This window comes from Clytia hemisphaerica, unplaced genomic scaffold, assembly GCF_902728285.1.
Source record: "Clytia hemisphaerica strain Z4C2 unplaced genomic scaffold, Clytia hemisphaerica genome assembly, whole genome shotgun sequence".
Classification (NCBI taxonomy): domain Eukaryota; kingdom Metazoa; phylum Cnidaria; class Hydrozoa; order Leptothecata; family Clytiidae; genus Clytia; species Clytia hemisphaerica.
In genome coordinates this window covers 1,754,627-1,769,542 of record NW_027103836.1, presented here as the reverse complement: position 1 = coordinate 1,769,542, position 14,916 = coordinate 1,754,627, and the positions used below count along the sequence as shown (strand labels likewise).

General features: G+C 36.0%; 1 protein-coding gene across 1 annotated transcript; it reads right to left on the bottom strand.

The window, feature by feature from the left end:
- Nucleotides 1-319: 319 nt before the first annotated feature.
- Nucleotides 320-13,952, bottom strand: LOC136807207 (E3 ubiquitin-protein ligase MIB2-like). Its single transcript, XM_067063803.1, has 20 exons — nt 13,742-13,952; nt 13,272-13,440; nt 12,809-12,918; nt 12,552-12,610; nt 12,095-12,245; nt 11,680-11,819; nt 10,953-11,111; nt 10,201-10,305; nt 9,623-9,731; nt 8,701-8,963; nt 7,960-8,067; nt 7,320-7,360; nt 6,626-6,782; nt 6,290-6,441; nt 5,375-5,744; nt 4,847-5,028; nt 4,120-4,339; nt 3,247-3,364; nt 2,554-2,619; nt 320-1,680 (listed from the first exon to the last, which is right to left on the bottom strand). Exons 1-20 carry the CDS (start codon nt 13,911-13,913, stop codon nt 1,373-1,375), a joined length of 3,159 nt encoding a protein of 1,052 aa, XP_066919904.1. The 5' UTR covers nt 13,914-13,952; the 3' UTR covers nt 320-1,372.
- Nucleotides 13,953-14,916: the final 964 nt, after the last annotated feature.

Here is a 14,916-nt window from a genome sequence, read left to right as displayed (position 1 = left end):
TTATTCGATGATAATCCAATTCCCCTTGAAGATCGAATTAGAAAGGGTCAACTGTATACATCATGACTCGGAGATTCTCAGAAAAGGAAATTCGCACTCTCCGAGATGTAAAAAATAAATGCCGCTTTTACTTTGTAGCATTACCTGCATTTTCAAAAGGACGTTATCAATTTTGATAAAAAGAATGCCAGCATCCACGAACAGTTTGGCAACAAACGAGATCGGCAATGATTTATACATCACAAAAAGAGTATTAATTGAGTTGGGCTGACATCCGATTTCCGGTTGTAAATAGAAAATATCTTGAACAAAAATGTCGTCAAGTTGAGAAAACACAAAATCTTTTTAAAATATATTACAAAAATTTCATTTATCAAATTTATCAAAAATAAACAAAAATACAAATTTCCTTATTTTGATACTTCTGTTAAGCCTGGATCAAAACTGGCCATAAGGGCGTGTCCAGGTAAAATGCATCCAAGTATTCAAAATAACACTACAAAAATATTTCCCAACATTAAACCACTTAAAAATTGTCCTTGTACGCTTTTTTCAATAAACCATTATATAAGAGCATAAACCTAAAAACAAGTTAAGAATAATCCCAGCTTAAAATCAGCGAGAAAAAAAACCCCTTTTAATTCAATATAGGAAACATATTAAGAAAATATATGCCTGGAATCAAAATGGATTAAGACCAGGTAAGCTTCAGTCAAAGTTTACTGGTTTTTATAAAGAAAAAGCGTGCATGAGAACTTGTTTTTAGCGAAAATTTGTATACTCGTCTTACCGCAAAATCTAATAAAAGACAAATCCATTTTGAAACATTTCAAATCTTCAAATTTTAAGATGATGCGAGATTTTTAAACAAACGACTCAGCAGATATTATTAAACGATATGTCGCGTAAAACGTGGAATTCTGTGAAAGTTTTAATGCTACTAATAAATTCTGTGTATGTGTGCATATGTATAATAACATCTATTAAAAATAAATCTAAAATTAATTGAAAATACGCTCACTCCTACAAAAATATTTTAAAAGTGACATCTCAGTAGATTCCAAATACAAACTGAACTGAACAAAAGTAAAACAACAGAAAAAATACTCTAAAAAGATATCATCTTTCGGGAGGAAAAAGCTCTCGCATCTCTCATACTAACAATGCAAAATTAACAAAGAATTTCTTAAAATTTGTGCTAATCTGATATTAAATGATTAATAGCCGACCTTTGATGTGTCACATCCCCAGTCGGGTTGAGCTACCCTTGCGCAACCTAAAGATATTCGGTTGGGCCCACCAATCTCCGAAAACGACGGCTTGGTTACCAGGCCTCCCGCCGCAAAATCATTGACGCGATCTGGCGAAATTGTCAGTTATCGTAAATGAAAATTCGTTGTTTAATCGTTTGCCGGCAAATGTGACATTCGTCGATTGCATACGAGCAAACTTTACAGCAAGTGTGTCCACACTGAAACACATTATTTCGAGGACGTTCAAAACATATAATACACAATTGATTTTCATCTTCTTCTGGAATGGCAGCACCGCCCGCTGTTGCACCCTGTGCAGAGGCTGATGATTGGGCGGTTGATGAGGGCGTCGAACCACTATTTGAATTGGGCCTTGGTTTCCGTGGAGCAGGGCGTGGTTTTGGTTTGGGTTTCGGCGAGCCATCAACTTTTAATAAAATATCAGAAAATCGTATTTTTTTTTAAATATCCCAATCACCAGAAATCAATTTAAAATAAGCCATGGACAAAATATTTGAGACAAAGGGGATTTCCCGGCGAAATTTTAAACATCACAAATGATTTTAAAGCGCCTTAAACTACAGTTGGAAAGTTTTAACTCTGAGTTTTAACATGAGACTTAACACTTAGAGGACCTTAGAATCTCAGGATTTAAAAGCTCAAATTTGCTCGAATAAGGCTTGAAATATAGCCTAGAAGCCATCGAACCCCTCTAAAATCGAAATATTCAATGAAAGAAAGTGGAAGTGCTAAAATAGCAATTCTCGCCCGAACTTTAAATTCTTAAAAACGTTAAAATATACTAAAATGTCAATATATTTCGACTATGATTGCAGTTTTAAGCCATTATATTTGTGTATGAACATTAAATACACGGGTTTCGAATTAAATCTGGCGCGAGAGAAAAAATCAAGTAAATAAAAGGAGCGATAAGGGGAAATGCCTTATAAAAGGTTGATAGATTTACTTTCTTCTCTTTTGAAAGCCAGGTGTTCATTCAAAAGATGTTTTTCTATTTTAAATTCAATAAAAGAAATATGATTAAACGATTGACTTTTTATTTTAATGTTTTTTGTTTTCATAATGACCCATAAAGTCTGTCAAAATGGAAAAATGAGCTAAAATTGCTTGATACACGGCCAATTTTCGTTCTGTTTACTTGATATTTTTCGTGCAAATTTACATTGGATCAAAGCTAAAGCGAAGCAAAAATTTAATTCGAAACCCGTGTATTCAAAAAAGGACGTATGATTGTAAACATGTTCGTCCTTTGCAAAAAGAGAAAAATCAACTTTCTTACCTATAGGGACTTTAGCTTCAATTCTTTGTTCGCAAGTAATACAAACACGGAACGGTTTTGAACATTCTAAAAACACAAATTGAAAGCATGAAGTTAAACAAGAGATGACTCTAACTAGGTTCCACGCATTCTCTCTAATATGTTTTGATATTCATGATATTCATGACCCAGTTTTATCCAGTAGTGGCAAATTTAAACTAGTCAAAAATTGTATAAAATTTGCCACTACTGGCAAAACCGGGGTCTTTCCGTAGAAAACATTACGCCATGAATATCATGAATAGAGGATGCTCATCGTGTGTATGAAATTTCCGGCCGAGAGTTACCCCCGTCTTTGTGTTTTTGAGTTTTAGAAACTTGATTAGCTTGATTAGTAAGTTTTATGTGAGAGACATCTCTAAATTTCATTGAATTTGAATTAAAATTTGAAGGGCTAGAAATAAGTGGACTTCTAAACCTTTTTAAGAAAATTGAAACAGTTTACCCCAAATTTGAGGTAACTCTCGGACAGGAATTTTATACACGGTTAACATCCCCTATCAAAATAATTCCATATCAAAACATATCAGAGGGGATGCATGCAGTCTAGACTGTAAGATATTTAGTTAAACGATAACGAGGATGGTTCCAAGGTCTTAAAAAATTGTGCTGTTGAATTGTGGGTCTGGGCAAAAGGTACTGTATAAAACTTACCAAAACAAGCAATTTGATGCCCGCAAGGCTTAAAAGTGATGTTGATTTGTTTCTCCGCACAAAATTTACAATTTGGAAGACGTTCTACTGATAGTCGAGAAAGGTGAGTCACTTCACTCTAAAGAAAAGAACGAAAAAAAATATATTCATTTTCGTCAAATTTTACCTAATGAAAGTGTTTTACAAAGCAAAAGTTTAGGATTGGAGTAACAGGGGGTCCCCGATTTCGTCAGCCTTTTTTTACTCGAGTTCTGTCAACAAGGGGTCCCCAATTTCGGCAGCCTTTTTTTACCCGAATTCTGTAACACCGTTAAACCGAAAATATTTGCTCGATTAAATTTTCTTTCCGATATTAAAAATTGTCAATTTTGGAGTCCTCAGTTCTGTTCATATATTTCATTAAACTTTGTCAACCTGGGCCAATAAATACTAGATTTCGATCCACTACCAACAGTAAAACCACTTTTACAATCTATTCAAATTTTATACCGATTTCGAATCGAAAGAAAACGGTAATCCATAAAAAGTGGGTTAGGTTTTTACACATCAAATTAGCGCGAATTCTTAAAATTATAGTGAATAGATCTTATCGGAGTTTTTGATTTTTCTAAAAAAGCGATGCATTGTGGGATTGTTTCGGGGGTATTACGATAGAAATCTCTTAGGAATTCCTCGAGGGAATTCTATTGTAATACCCCCGAAACAATCCAACAATGCATCGATGTTTTAGAAAAATCAAAACCTTCGATAAGGTCTATTATGCAAAATTCTGAGACAGAAAGCCGCTTCAGATATCCATCTCAGACGAAAGAGCTTTTAACAAACTTTTAACATTTTAAAAAGGGATACTGTAAAAGAGATGAGAATACATACAAAGCATTGAGGACACTTTTGGAAAGTTTCGGCGTGTTGGTAACAAAACAAAGCGTGTTTGCATGGTTGAAAGCGACCTTCGACCGGTGTCCGCTTTTGACAGAGTGGACAGGGGTCAAAGTCCAATTCAGATTCTTGTTTCTGGATTTTTGGCTTGGTAGATTTTTTCTCACTACTCCTTCGTGCTGGTATCGGTGGAGCTTTTGCAGGTGAAGAGGGCCTTAAAAAGATATAACAAATTGCGTCAGTGAGGATAAATAAGTAACCTTTTCTTCAACGATAAAAGCGAGTTTATAAAAGTGAGTTCTTCTGCGACAGGGACGTTAAGCTTCTAAATTGTCTAAATTTTTACTGATTGAGTACCACAGTGAACAAGCACTTTTACCGTACTCGGTTTTGCGGGTCAGAACTGCAGGTAAAACCAAATCACTTCAGTCATTTCACCACCATTTAAAGTGCAAATACATAAACTCATTTTTATTTTGGTGGGGTACGGTAAAGTAAGTAAGACAATTTGAGGGAAAGATTGATATATGCGGTATGCAAGTCTGTGAGACCTTCACACTATGCCCGAATCGGCGTGAGACACAGTGAGAGTTGAGATGACGAGTGAATGTATACCGAGTTTATCGTTCTACATTTGCGATTTAAGCTTTACTAAGTTCAAATAAGTAAGACAGGGGTACGGTAAGGTAAGTTAGATATTCGTTAAAACAATACAACTCACTCTTGCAGCGAACGATGCTTCTTTCCAAACTCACACAACAATTTGGTCAATTCACTGTCTTCACAAACGTCTAAAGCGCTTTTCCCTGCATGGTTGAAATGATTCAAATTGGCGCCATTTTCCAACAAGAAGCAAGCGGTGATAATACCGTTAGCATTGGTGTTTTCGAAATGAGATTTGACCTGAATGAAACGAGGAAGATTTGGGACATCACGAAAATTAAATAAGCGCCGCGCCGAGCTTTTCGAAGCCAATTCAAACTCTTAGTTTTTCGAAATTCAAACCAGCACGGGAAACGCAAATTTGTTAGCTAAGGCGTAAGATCAAGGGATTGTTAACTGAATGGACGAGAAAACTTGTTTAAGTTAAGGAGACATTCGAGTTAAGGAGACATTCGAGTTAAGGAGGCATTCGAGTTATAGAGGTTCGAGTCAAAGAGGCTCTGCTGTATTTAAAAACTTGAATGAAATTTGAATGACCGGGAGACTCATATTACTGAACAAAAATCACTCAAAGAAAAACACTCACTGTTCTTAAATCAGGTCTGATCAATTCATTGCCTTGCAATTGTGGTGGTAAATTGAACAACATTCGATGTTTGAGTACACACATCAAAACTGAAGTATTTCCATCATTCATCTCCGCATTGATATCTGCTCCGTGTTGTAAAAGAAGTTTCACGATCGCCAAGAAACCTTCCATGCAGGCTAAATGTAATGCAGTTTGGCCTTGTTTGGTTCGAGAATCAATGTTGTAACGATATTTGGTTATAAGATGAACGATATACTCAACCATGGGAGCTTTCCCACGTCGAACAGCAAAGTGCAGTGGGGTGGAGCCATCGGGTTGGGTCGAATTCAATGCTTCTGGTGACTTGTCCAATATCATTTCTATAATTCTAAAATGGAATTTAATATATAAAGAGATGATAGAAGGCCTGTCTTATTTGGTCCAAGGACCGGGGTAATGAAGAGTTTTGCCGGCTTTAACCCTTCAGGCATCTTCCCTTTTTTTAATAGGGGAAGCATCTTGTGGGGGGTATTGGGGCACGAGTAAAATGAAAGAGAACAGTAAAAGGAAAAATTCGATCCCATGAGTGTTTGGTTCTTTGGTTGTATTTTACAGATCGATGCGTATTTCAAAGATGCTAACTTTTTTCCGCAAAACGGCTGCTCCCCATTTTGCTGAAATTTTGACTGTAAGCTTTTATCATCAATACCTAACATTTGTCAAAATTTTAAGCCAATAGAATTTTCCGATCCTAAGATACAGTACTTAATTTAGGCAAAAAAATACAATTTTCGGCCAGTCTGTAAAATACATCATGTATCAGCAGGTGGTAAAAATTGACCCTGCACCAGAAAATATATGTCAGTTGGCTGATCCGCAAAAATAAATTTCGCAGAATTGTATCCAATTAAAGTAGCAGAGATATTAACTTACTCTTTATTCTCTACATCCAATGCGATATGAATTGCAAACAAACCCAAACGGTTAGGAACTAACAAATCTTTTTTATTTTCCAACAGAATTCGAACCAGATTTGTATTTCCAACTTTACAAGCAACATGAAGCGGAATATTCCCTTCGTAGTCCTAAGATAAAAAAAGAAAGTAATGAAAAAAGAAACCCTCTTAAAATACTTTCTTTACTTCGAATCTCATTTTTATTCAAACAAATAAAATTCCCCGTTCCATTTTTCCATTTCGAATTAGGAAGAGAGTTTAAGTATTATCTGCTACAATGCTATTCGTTCTATTTTCGAAAAATAAGACTTACTGGCTGGTCGGTGTCACATTTTTCGAAGACCAACATGCGTACGAAATCCACATAACCTTTGTGCGTTGCTACACTGAGAGCGGTCATTTCTGATTTGTTCTTCTTGTTGACTGCACACTGACTACGGACTAGTTTCCGACCAATTCCGATGAGGTTCCTGCAAGTAACAATCAACAAAATACAGTTGACTCTCTCTCTAATTCGATTTTCAAGGGACAGAGAATCTTCTTCGAATTAGAGAAGATTTTAAAATAAAGAGAGTATTTAAACCATTTTCCAGTTGAGGGGACAAATACTTCAGTTCGAATTTACAGAAGTTCGGATTAGAGAGAGAGTTGACTGGATATCAAATAAAATGTACAATGCATAAATTCACACTGTTCTAGAAAAGATATAATCGTGGCCAGGTAGCTCAGTGGGTAGAGCATTGCCTTGCAAACCAAGAGTTATGGGTTCGATCCACGGTCACCGCCAACTCAGGGAATGGGAAGGTTTATATCACGAGGACATCTGATCTAGGCGGTAAGTAAGGGAGCTTAGAGTAGATGTGGCGCTCTACTTCAGTATTCGATCTCTCTCACTCCCGGCTCTGCCAACAGCCACTATAGATGAGTCAACTTACTTATTTCTACTTATTTCTACCTGAAAACATTAGACAAAAATTTCAAAACTTAAAACGAAGAAAACGACTTACTTTGAAGCTGCAATGTGTAATACAGTGTCCCCATTGTCGTCCTAAAGAATAAAGAGAAAATGTGATTCAATTCGGGTAGAAGTTCAGCAAACTGCATAGTTCGATAGACGTTCTGGTTTTTTGTACCACCTTGGGTAAAAGGTTTAACAACACGATCTAGAGAAAACATTTGGCACCCAGGTTCAAAGGCTATAGAGCGCAAAGGCTTGCTAAATTTAACAGCTTTGTGGAATTCAAAAACGCTAAAATTGTGGATGAATCTATTTTAGGACGGTTTCTTCTTGACGGACACTTCTTGAGATTTTGTTGGGGTTATAGAAAGATTCGAATTATAGAAGTTCGAAATAGAGAAGGTCCACTGTAAGTGGATTAAATTTTCACGGCTAATCAATTCCAGGCTGCATCGTTTGAGGCGTGTGATAGCACGCGCACACCTGCACATACACCCAAAATCTTTGAGGAGAGTGGTTCACACGCCATAAATTTGGATTTTACTACTTAAAGTTATGCATAGCACTCCTTATCACACGCCTAAAGTACTTTTTAGGAGTGCGATTGACCACACGCCTGGAATTTTCAAATGACAAAGCCTGCAATTCCGTATTTTAAAAGAATGGAGATCTGCTTTACATGAACTTACAGCTACAGAGAGATCAGCATGTTTCTTCAAGAAGATGTCTACAATTTCGGAATCATTATTGAAAACAGCTACATGAAGACTCGTTGATCCATTCTCGAATTGGTTGATCTAAAAAGGAACAAGCAACATGCTGAATGGACCTACCTGATGATGAGAATCGGATGAAATAGGACAAATAGCAAGAGAGTAAAAAAGTGTAGTGAGTAGCTTGAATAGATTACCGTGAGTATTCAAATTATGCTCAAACTTGCCCAAAAAATACTGGTAACAGACGAACGAACGGACGGACGAATGAACATCAGTTAATTTAAAGGACCTCCGTGGTAGGTCCAAAAATCAAGTAATGAAAACTGTTAACGAACTGTGAAAACACACCAACTCTAAAATATACAGGCTGTTCTTCATTTTTTGGAATTTTCAGGCTTCAATGTTCTTATTCTTATTCGTATTCTATATGCTTATTAAAATGTGCTAAAATCAGTACTGGCTTAGTAATTTCGTAAATCTTTGGCTCAAATAAACCTTTTCATAAATTACGTTACGAACATCACTTGCCTCGTTTTGAAATTATTGCCATGGTTATTAACTCCCAGCGGATTTTATGAATACTACTTCCTATTCATAAAAAGATCATTTAATGTCTCAAGGGACATAATCACCATGGTAATTGTTTGAATACGAGGCAAGTGAAAAGGTCTATTGTTCTTAATTTTTTTCTTAAAAATATCTCCCCATTCTCACCATGTATGGACGTTCATCAAGATACTTGGCCACACTCGAATCGTCCCCTTTTTCTACCAGTTCTCTCAGAGAACGTTCCTTCTTCGCTTGAGGTTTCCTAATTACAGGTTTCTGTTCTTCCCTTGCAGCAGCCGCCGCGGCCGATCGGTTTTGTTCCTCGACTCTTTTCCGTTTTTCTTCCTCTTCTTTTTCCTTTTCTTTTTCGTCCAGCCTACTTCGAAGGAAACCTTCTAATAAAAGACCCAACAGTCGGTCCGCTTGGTCTAAATCAAAATAACAATAAGAAATTGTATTAGGTATAAAATGTAAAGCTTAACTCCAACTCCGAAAAGTTAAACGAAATAAGTGCAACTGAAGTAAAGGAAGTCTTGCGATGTCATTCGAGGCGACCCGTAATCACTTTTTTGTTATTTACCCGAAGGTAGAGAAGGGCGCCACAAACTCTTGTCCTTGATCGAGATATTAGTACAGATATTACATATATTTCTTTCGAGTAGGAATTCGCAGCGCGTTGTTGATCATGTGTACGCGGCACACAGCTATCATGACGCTTAAGTCCTTGATCCTTTTCTTTTAATTGCCAGACATTACACAGAGAGGTATCGAATATCATTTCGGTGTCTTTAGTACGACCCGGCAAGGGATTGAACCCGCGTACCTAACGCATCACAAGCAAATAATCTACCCTTTGCACTATGGTCGCATTAGTACTTCTTAAAGCCGTCAAATAAAAAAAAGAAGTTAAACTCTCATGTTAATTCTGGATGCATGACAGAGATAGAAACAAAGGAGACTTATATTTCAACCCTTTTCATTGTTTTATGTTATCTGTGCGTACGCTTATCTGGTTTATTCTGTGAAAAACTTAGCAGCAAAAAGGGAATCCGACACAAAAAAAACACGTCTGTCGCTGTCTTCTCACCTTCGCATTTACTAACAGCGCCACAACTCATGAACACTTTATTATTCCCATACTCGATTTGTAGTTTTTCACCGTCATTCCGTATGATCTTTACTTCTTCTCCCACTAACTGAAAAATATCAAAAATGGTAACATAGTATCACTACCGTTGGAAGCAATCGATATCGCTACCACACTTGAGGGTAAGCCTAAGGCTTCCTCTCCGATAGAACTCGATAGTTGAGGTACTTAGACAAATATATAAAATTGGCGACAGGTACGAGCGATAATACTATAAAAGAACACAAAAGAAATAATCGAAGTCAGGAAAATTTTGACTATCAAAAATACAAAGTTTTGGCTGAAATTGTGGAAAACAGCTATTTCTTTGCCCCACGTCCGTGTCAATTCAATGTAAAAAACTTGTAAATTAAAATTGATGAGTAAGCAAACTATATGAAGCAAACGTTTGATTTGCGTAAGTCGCGTAAGTCGCCTCTATAAATTTAAATGTTTGCTTCCATAATGGCGAAAGTAACTTTGGCAAAACCTGGAAAAACATCTATAGGTGTGCTTGTGGTCCTCTCATGGACACTTACCACGTCTTGCGATGGATGATAATTCCCAATGTTGGTTTGCATGACAATAAACGTATCTTTATCATTGATCACTTTCGCTGTGTCTCCTGGCTGGAATTCCGCAACCTATATTTTAAAGTTGTACAGTTATTTCTCTCTTATTCGAAGAAAATAATTGGCCCCTTGAAGATCGAATTAGAGAGTAAACTTTAGATCGTGTTGGAGATTATCATCAGTATGGCCAATCATTATTTTGATACCTATCTCAAGGATTTGAAGGGTCATACGTAGAAAAATATTATAAATCAATTTCAGTTAAAAGACAACTCCAAAAATTGACTTTCCAATGAACTCCAAAAATTGACTTTCTAACGACCTCCAAGCAGAGAATTGTAACAATCATTACAGCTCGCTGCTCTAAGTTATATCACCCTACTCAGTGATGAAAAAATTGTCCCTAGCTTTGCTAGCGTGTACCAAACCCTAGATTCATTTTCACCGTTTGTTAAGCCATTTTTTGCACAGTCCAACGGTAGACCAGGTAATTCTAATGTCATGAGCGATTTGCAGCTCCTGAAATTCACAAAGTTTTTTTTTAATTTGTTCTACATCTATCCGCAGACACGGGTTTCGTCCTTACCAGGACTCTTCAACATGGTTCGGGTAAGCGAGCATAGACTGATTTAATAAGAGTGCCAAAACGTCATCAGGACGCTCTGATATACCGAACTGGACGAAGATTCCTTTAATTTGTTCTAAAATTAAGTTCTTACCTTTTGAAGGATATCTCTATTCAGTAGCCAATGTTTTTGTTTCTTGACATTGACGTTCAATAAGAGTGCCAATACGTCATCAGGACGCTCTGATATACCAAACTGGACGAAGACTCCTTTATCGATCGTTTGTACAACACGTCCCACAACACCGATGCACTGAAATTTTGAAAGTGAAGCTTTTCTTTAGATAAAAAGAGCAGCAAGTACTAATAATAAGGAATTGTAGATTAAAAACATTTTCTAATTTACTTCACACACTTGTGAATTCCTCAAGGTAGAAAATATTTCATGAATGATATAAGATTACAGGGCTTTGCATTAAGATGGTATGCGTGCACAAAGGTAAAATATGTCTATATCATAAATCAAATGTGAACACCTTATGGTACGCCCTATAGTATAGTATAAACCTATGTATATTCACTTAAAATTATCTAATTATACCTCAAGGAAGCAATTAGGCAGAACAGGTGACTGGTATGTGTAAGCCATAAAAGTACACTTTCTCATGCCTAGAAAGACCATCAAAGGGGTACAAATTCATTGGGCTGGTCCAAACATCACAAAAATGGAGAATTTCCCTATCCCTATCTCCCTAGGGTGACGATTTTCCAAATTTTTGACCAAAATTTGGGAAAAATTGTCCAAAAACGGACTTCCCTGCCAACTCGCCAACCTAGTACCCCCCTCCGGGATTATACTAGACATGACATAAAGTATGAACCTTGGTCATTTCTTTGATAAATCCGCCACTTCCTTCTTGCGCAGACACAAGAGTTTCAATCTTCTTGCACATGACCACTGCATCACCAATGTTGAACTGTTTGCCTTGGGATGAACTTCTCTTGTGTTCAAGAAGTGTTTCTATTATGAAAAATGTTTCATTGAATTAGCTAGCAGGTTTAAAAAATGTTTACTTTTGGTACATCACTTTGTTAATTATAACTATTTTTGTTGTGATAATTATCATATATTTTATGCGACCAATTACAAAAAAAATTAATATTTCATTATTGCAAATTTGTAGCTTGTCATGCAAACATGTATGTAAAAAAGAGTACATTTCTCATTATAATTCTAGTCAAGGAGGATAGATGATAAGTTCTTTAAAAGTTAAATCAAACAGAAATCAATGGTACTTGTATTCGCAAGATGTGATGAATAGAATTGACCACCAAAGGCAGGATTCTCACAAATCAAATCCACTTTGCCATTGAATCCAATTCGATAATTCGCCTTAAGTTTACTTTTCTCCCAAGAAATTGTTACACCACTTCTCACAGCTGATGTCTGGATAAAAAAAATGAAATTTACCTACATTACACATTACAGTTTCAACTTCTTTGTTCTAGAAGAATACTAGAAGGTGTCTGCCAACTTAAACTTTGGTTAAACTTTAAATATTGTGCTGATTGTGGCAAACAGGGTAAAGTGGCTTGAGTGTTATTTGATACAAAAATTTTATTACCCTCTTGGAATGATACTGCTGAATTTTTTGTCATTAGCGGGACACTTATTAACACTACACAATCAACTTTTACTAAGCTGCAGACTCGAGGAATCGTTTAATGAATTAAGTCAATAATAAATCTTCACCTCAAATGCTCCTGTCCAGTCATAAGATCCCAGAACTGTACCCATTGTACCAATTCCACCTGAAAAATACAATAAAAAACATTGTTGTTTTGTTTGTTTGCCCTTCCCCAATTACGACTGATTGCAAGTATAATTGTAGACTTACATGTTTCAATAAAATAGCAAGATGTGCATAGTTTGAATTTCAAAATTTGTTCGGAGGAGAAGAAATAATATGGATAAACGAGATCGCTAGGTGTTGCCATTATGTTACGTACCATCTTGGTTCCCCCATTCCCAATCTTTTCCTCTCTTCACTTTGGCACCTTGGAAGAAGCCATTAAGCCGTGCTTGTTTTTCTCCGCCCCTTTTTCTCACTTGAACTGGTCTACGAACAAAGGAAAAACATAACAATTAGGGAGGGATCAATAACTTAACTGGGCATGTAAGAATGGATCTTCAAAAAAATCAAGTAAGAGAATAATTTTCAGTTCTAAAAGCAAATTTCTAAATATTTTATTCTAAACAGAGCTTTTTTTATAGTTCTTTCTATACGTGCTTTTGTCATTGTAAATTAGTGACCTATGGTTTGGCATCTAAAAATATCATAACATCAATTTATTCTGCTTTTTCCAAACGCCCTTTTTGTCTTTGCCAACTAAGTGGCATGCTTTAGCTTTCAAAAATGTCTGTATAAGGGTTTTGAATCAAAACATTATGAAGTAATTCTAATTTCCTTACTTTACGCCAGGAATATCAATCCTTTGAAAGACGTGTTCAGTATTGTGTGTGTTACCATGATAACAAAAGCTACATAAATCAAAATCATGACACACAGTGCATTTCCATCTGTAATCAACAAGCCCTTCTGTTCTACAGCCATCACAAACTATACCTACATGTTGAACTCCTACAAAAGAAAATGAAATATAGAAATAAAGACTACAGACATTTAGGTAAAAACATTTTGCTGTGTGAAAAATATGAATCGGACTTAAACCCAAAATATAATCACCATTTTCTTTTTATTTGAATAAATTTTTCACAAAATATAAGCTATAATACTCGTCAAAAGTGCCACACTGGAGTAGATTTCAATCAAACTAAAAAAATTTTTTTTTTTTTTTGAGCTATTGGTGAAGGTGCTTGTTGATTAATGATATCGTTTAGCAATCAACATTAATTAATTTTCAACATTATTTGATTTTTACCTGCAGGTCCTATATCATATACATAAAGTTGTGATGTGGTTTTTGGGAACTTTTCAATTTTTCCATGACACCAAGTGACTTCTAGACTATCATCATCAACATCAGTTATAGTTCCGGCTATCCACTGATCTTCTCTATAATTCTTTGCTACAAGTATTCCTTTTATGTCCATCTTTTTATTCTTGTGACTAAGAAAATAGATTATGTTGAACTTTATTTATTGGTCAGCCTAAGCTGAGCATTCAAATCCGTAAAATTCGGTTCTTCCATCACCATCATCATAAGACGGCAAAAAAAAAAATCCGATTTTCCGATCTCACTTTGATTTCTAAACTTTCTTCCGATCGGGTTAACTTTTTGGGTACTTTTAGCGTGCGTTGTTTTTACAGATCATAATGTAGTTTCAAGATGGCGGCTCAAGCGATAGTCAGATGTGATAAGTTAGTGTTGTACTAAAGTATTTCCAGTGTAAATCTGTTGCAAGCTTCAATTTCTGTCATTTATTTTTTTAACTCGGCAAATCAAACACATGATTTTCATCAAGGGGATTCTTTTTCTACATCCTTTGAAGGTTTAAAGCCGTTTGCTCAAGTTTTTGTTTATGTTGAATTTTCTGATACTTTCTAATTCTATTGCTGCTTTTTGATAGTTTTTGCAATAAAAACATATCTTTCTTGTTTGCCTCTAGGGGGATTGATGGTGTTATAATGTTATTGGAATTTGATAAAGTATACAAAAGTACAGCTACTGTATAAATTTGATATAAAGACTGGATGCAATCGTGCTTTTTTGGACTTGGACGTGTTTGTGATAAAGGCGAATCGCAAAAAACTGTTTGGTTCCCGTCATTTCTACTTTAAAAAGTGGGAGTCGTTCGGCCGGCCAGTCGAAAATATTTTTCTGTTAAGAAGCAGCTATACATCTTGTTGAAAGGGAATTCGTGTGGACTGATCCGAATTTTAAAATTGAGAAACCGTGGAGTGGATAAACTGGTGTTTTTGGTTTACTCTCCATTAGCATGCGGCTCTCTACTTTGATTTGAAAACTTTTAAACACAGAGCGTGCAGAGGTCGACAGTGGAAATCCAGCAAAGCAGCAGAAAAGCTTTCCGACACTCCAACTCTACCTACTGACCGTAAATCAGGGTCGGTCAGATATGACGGGAACCAAATGAT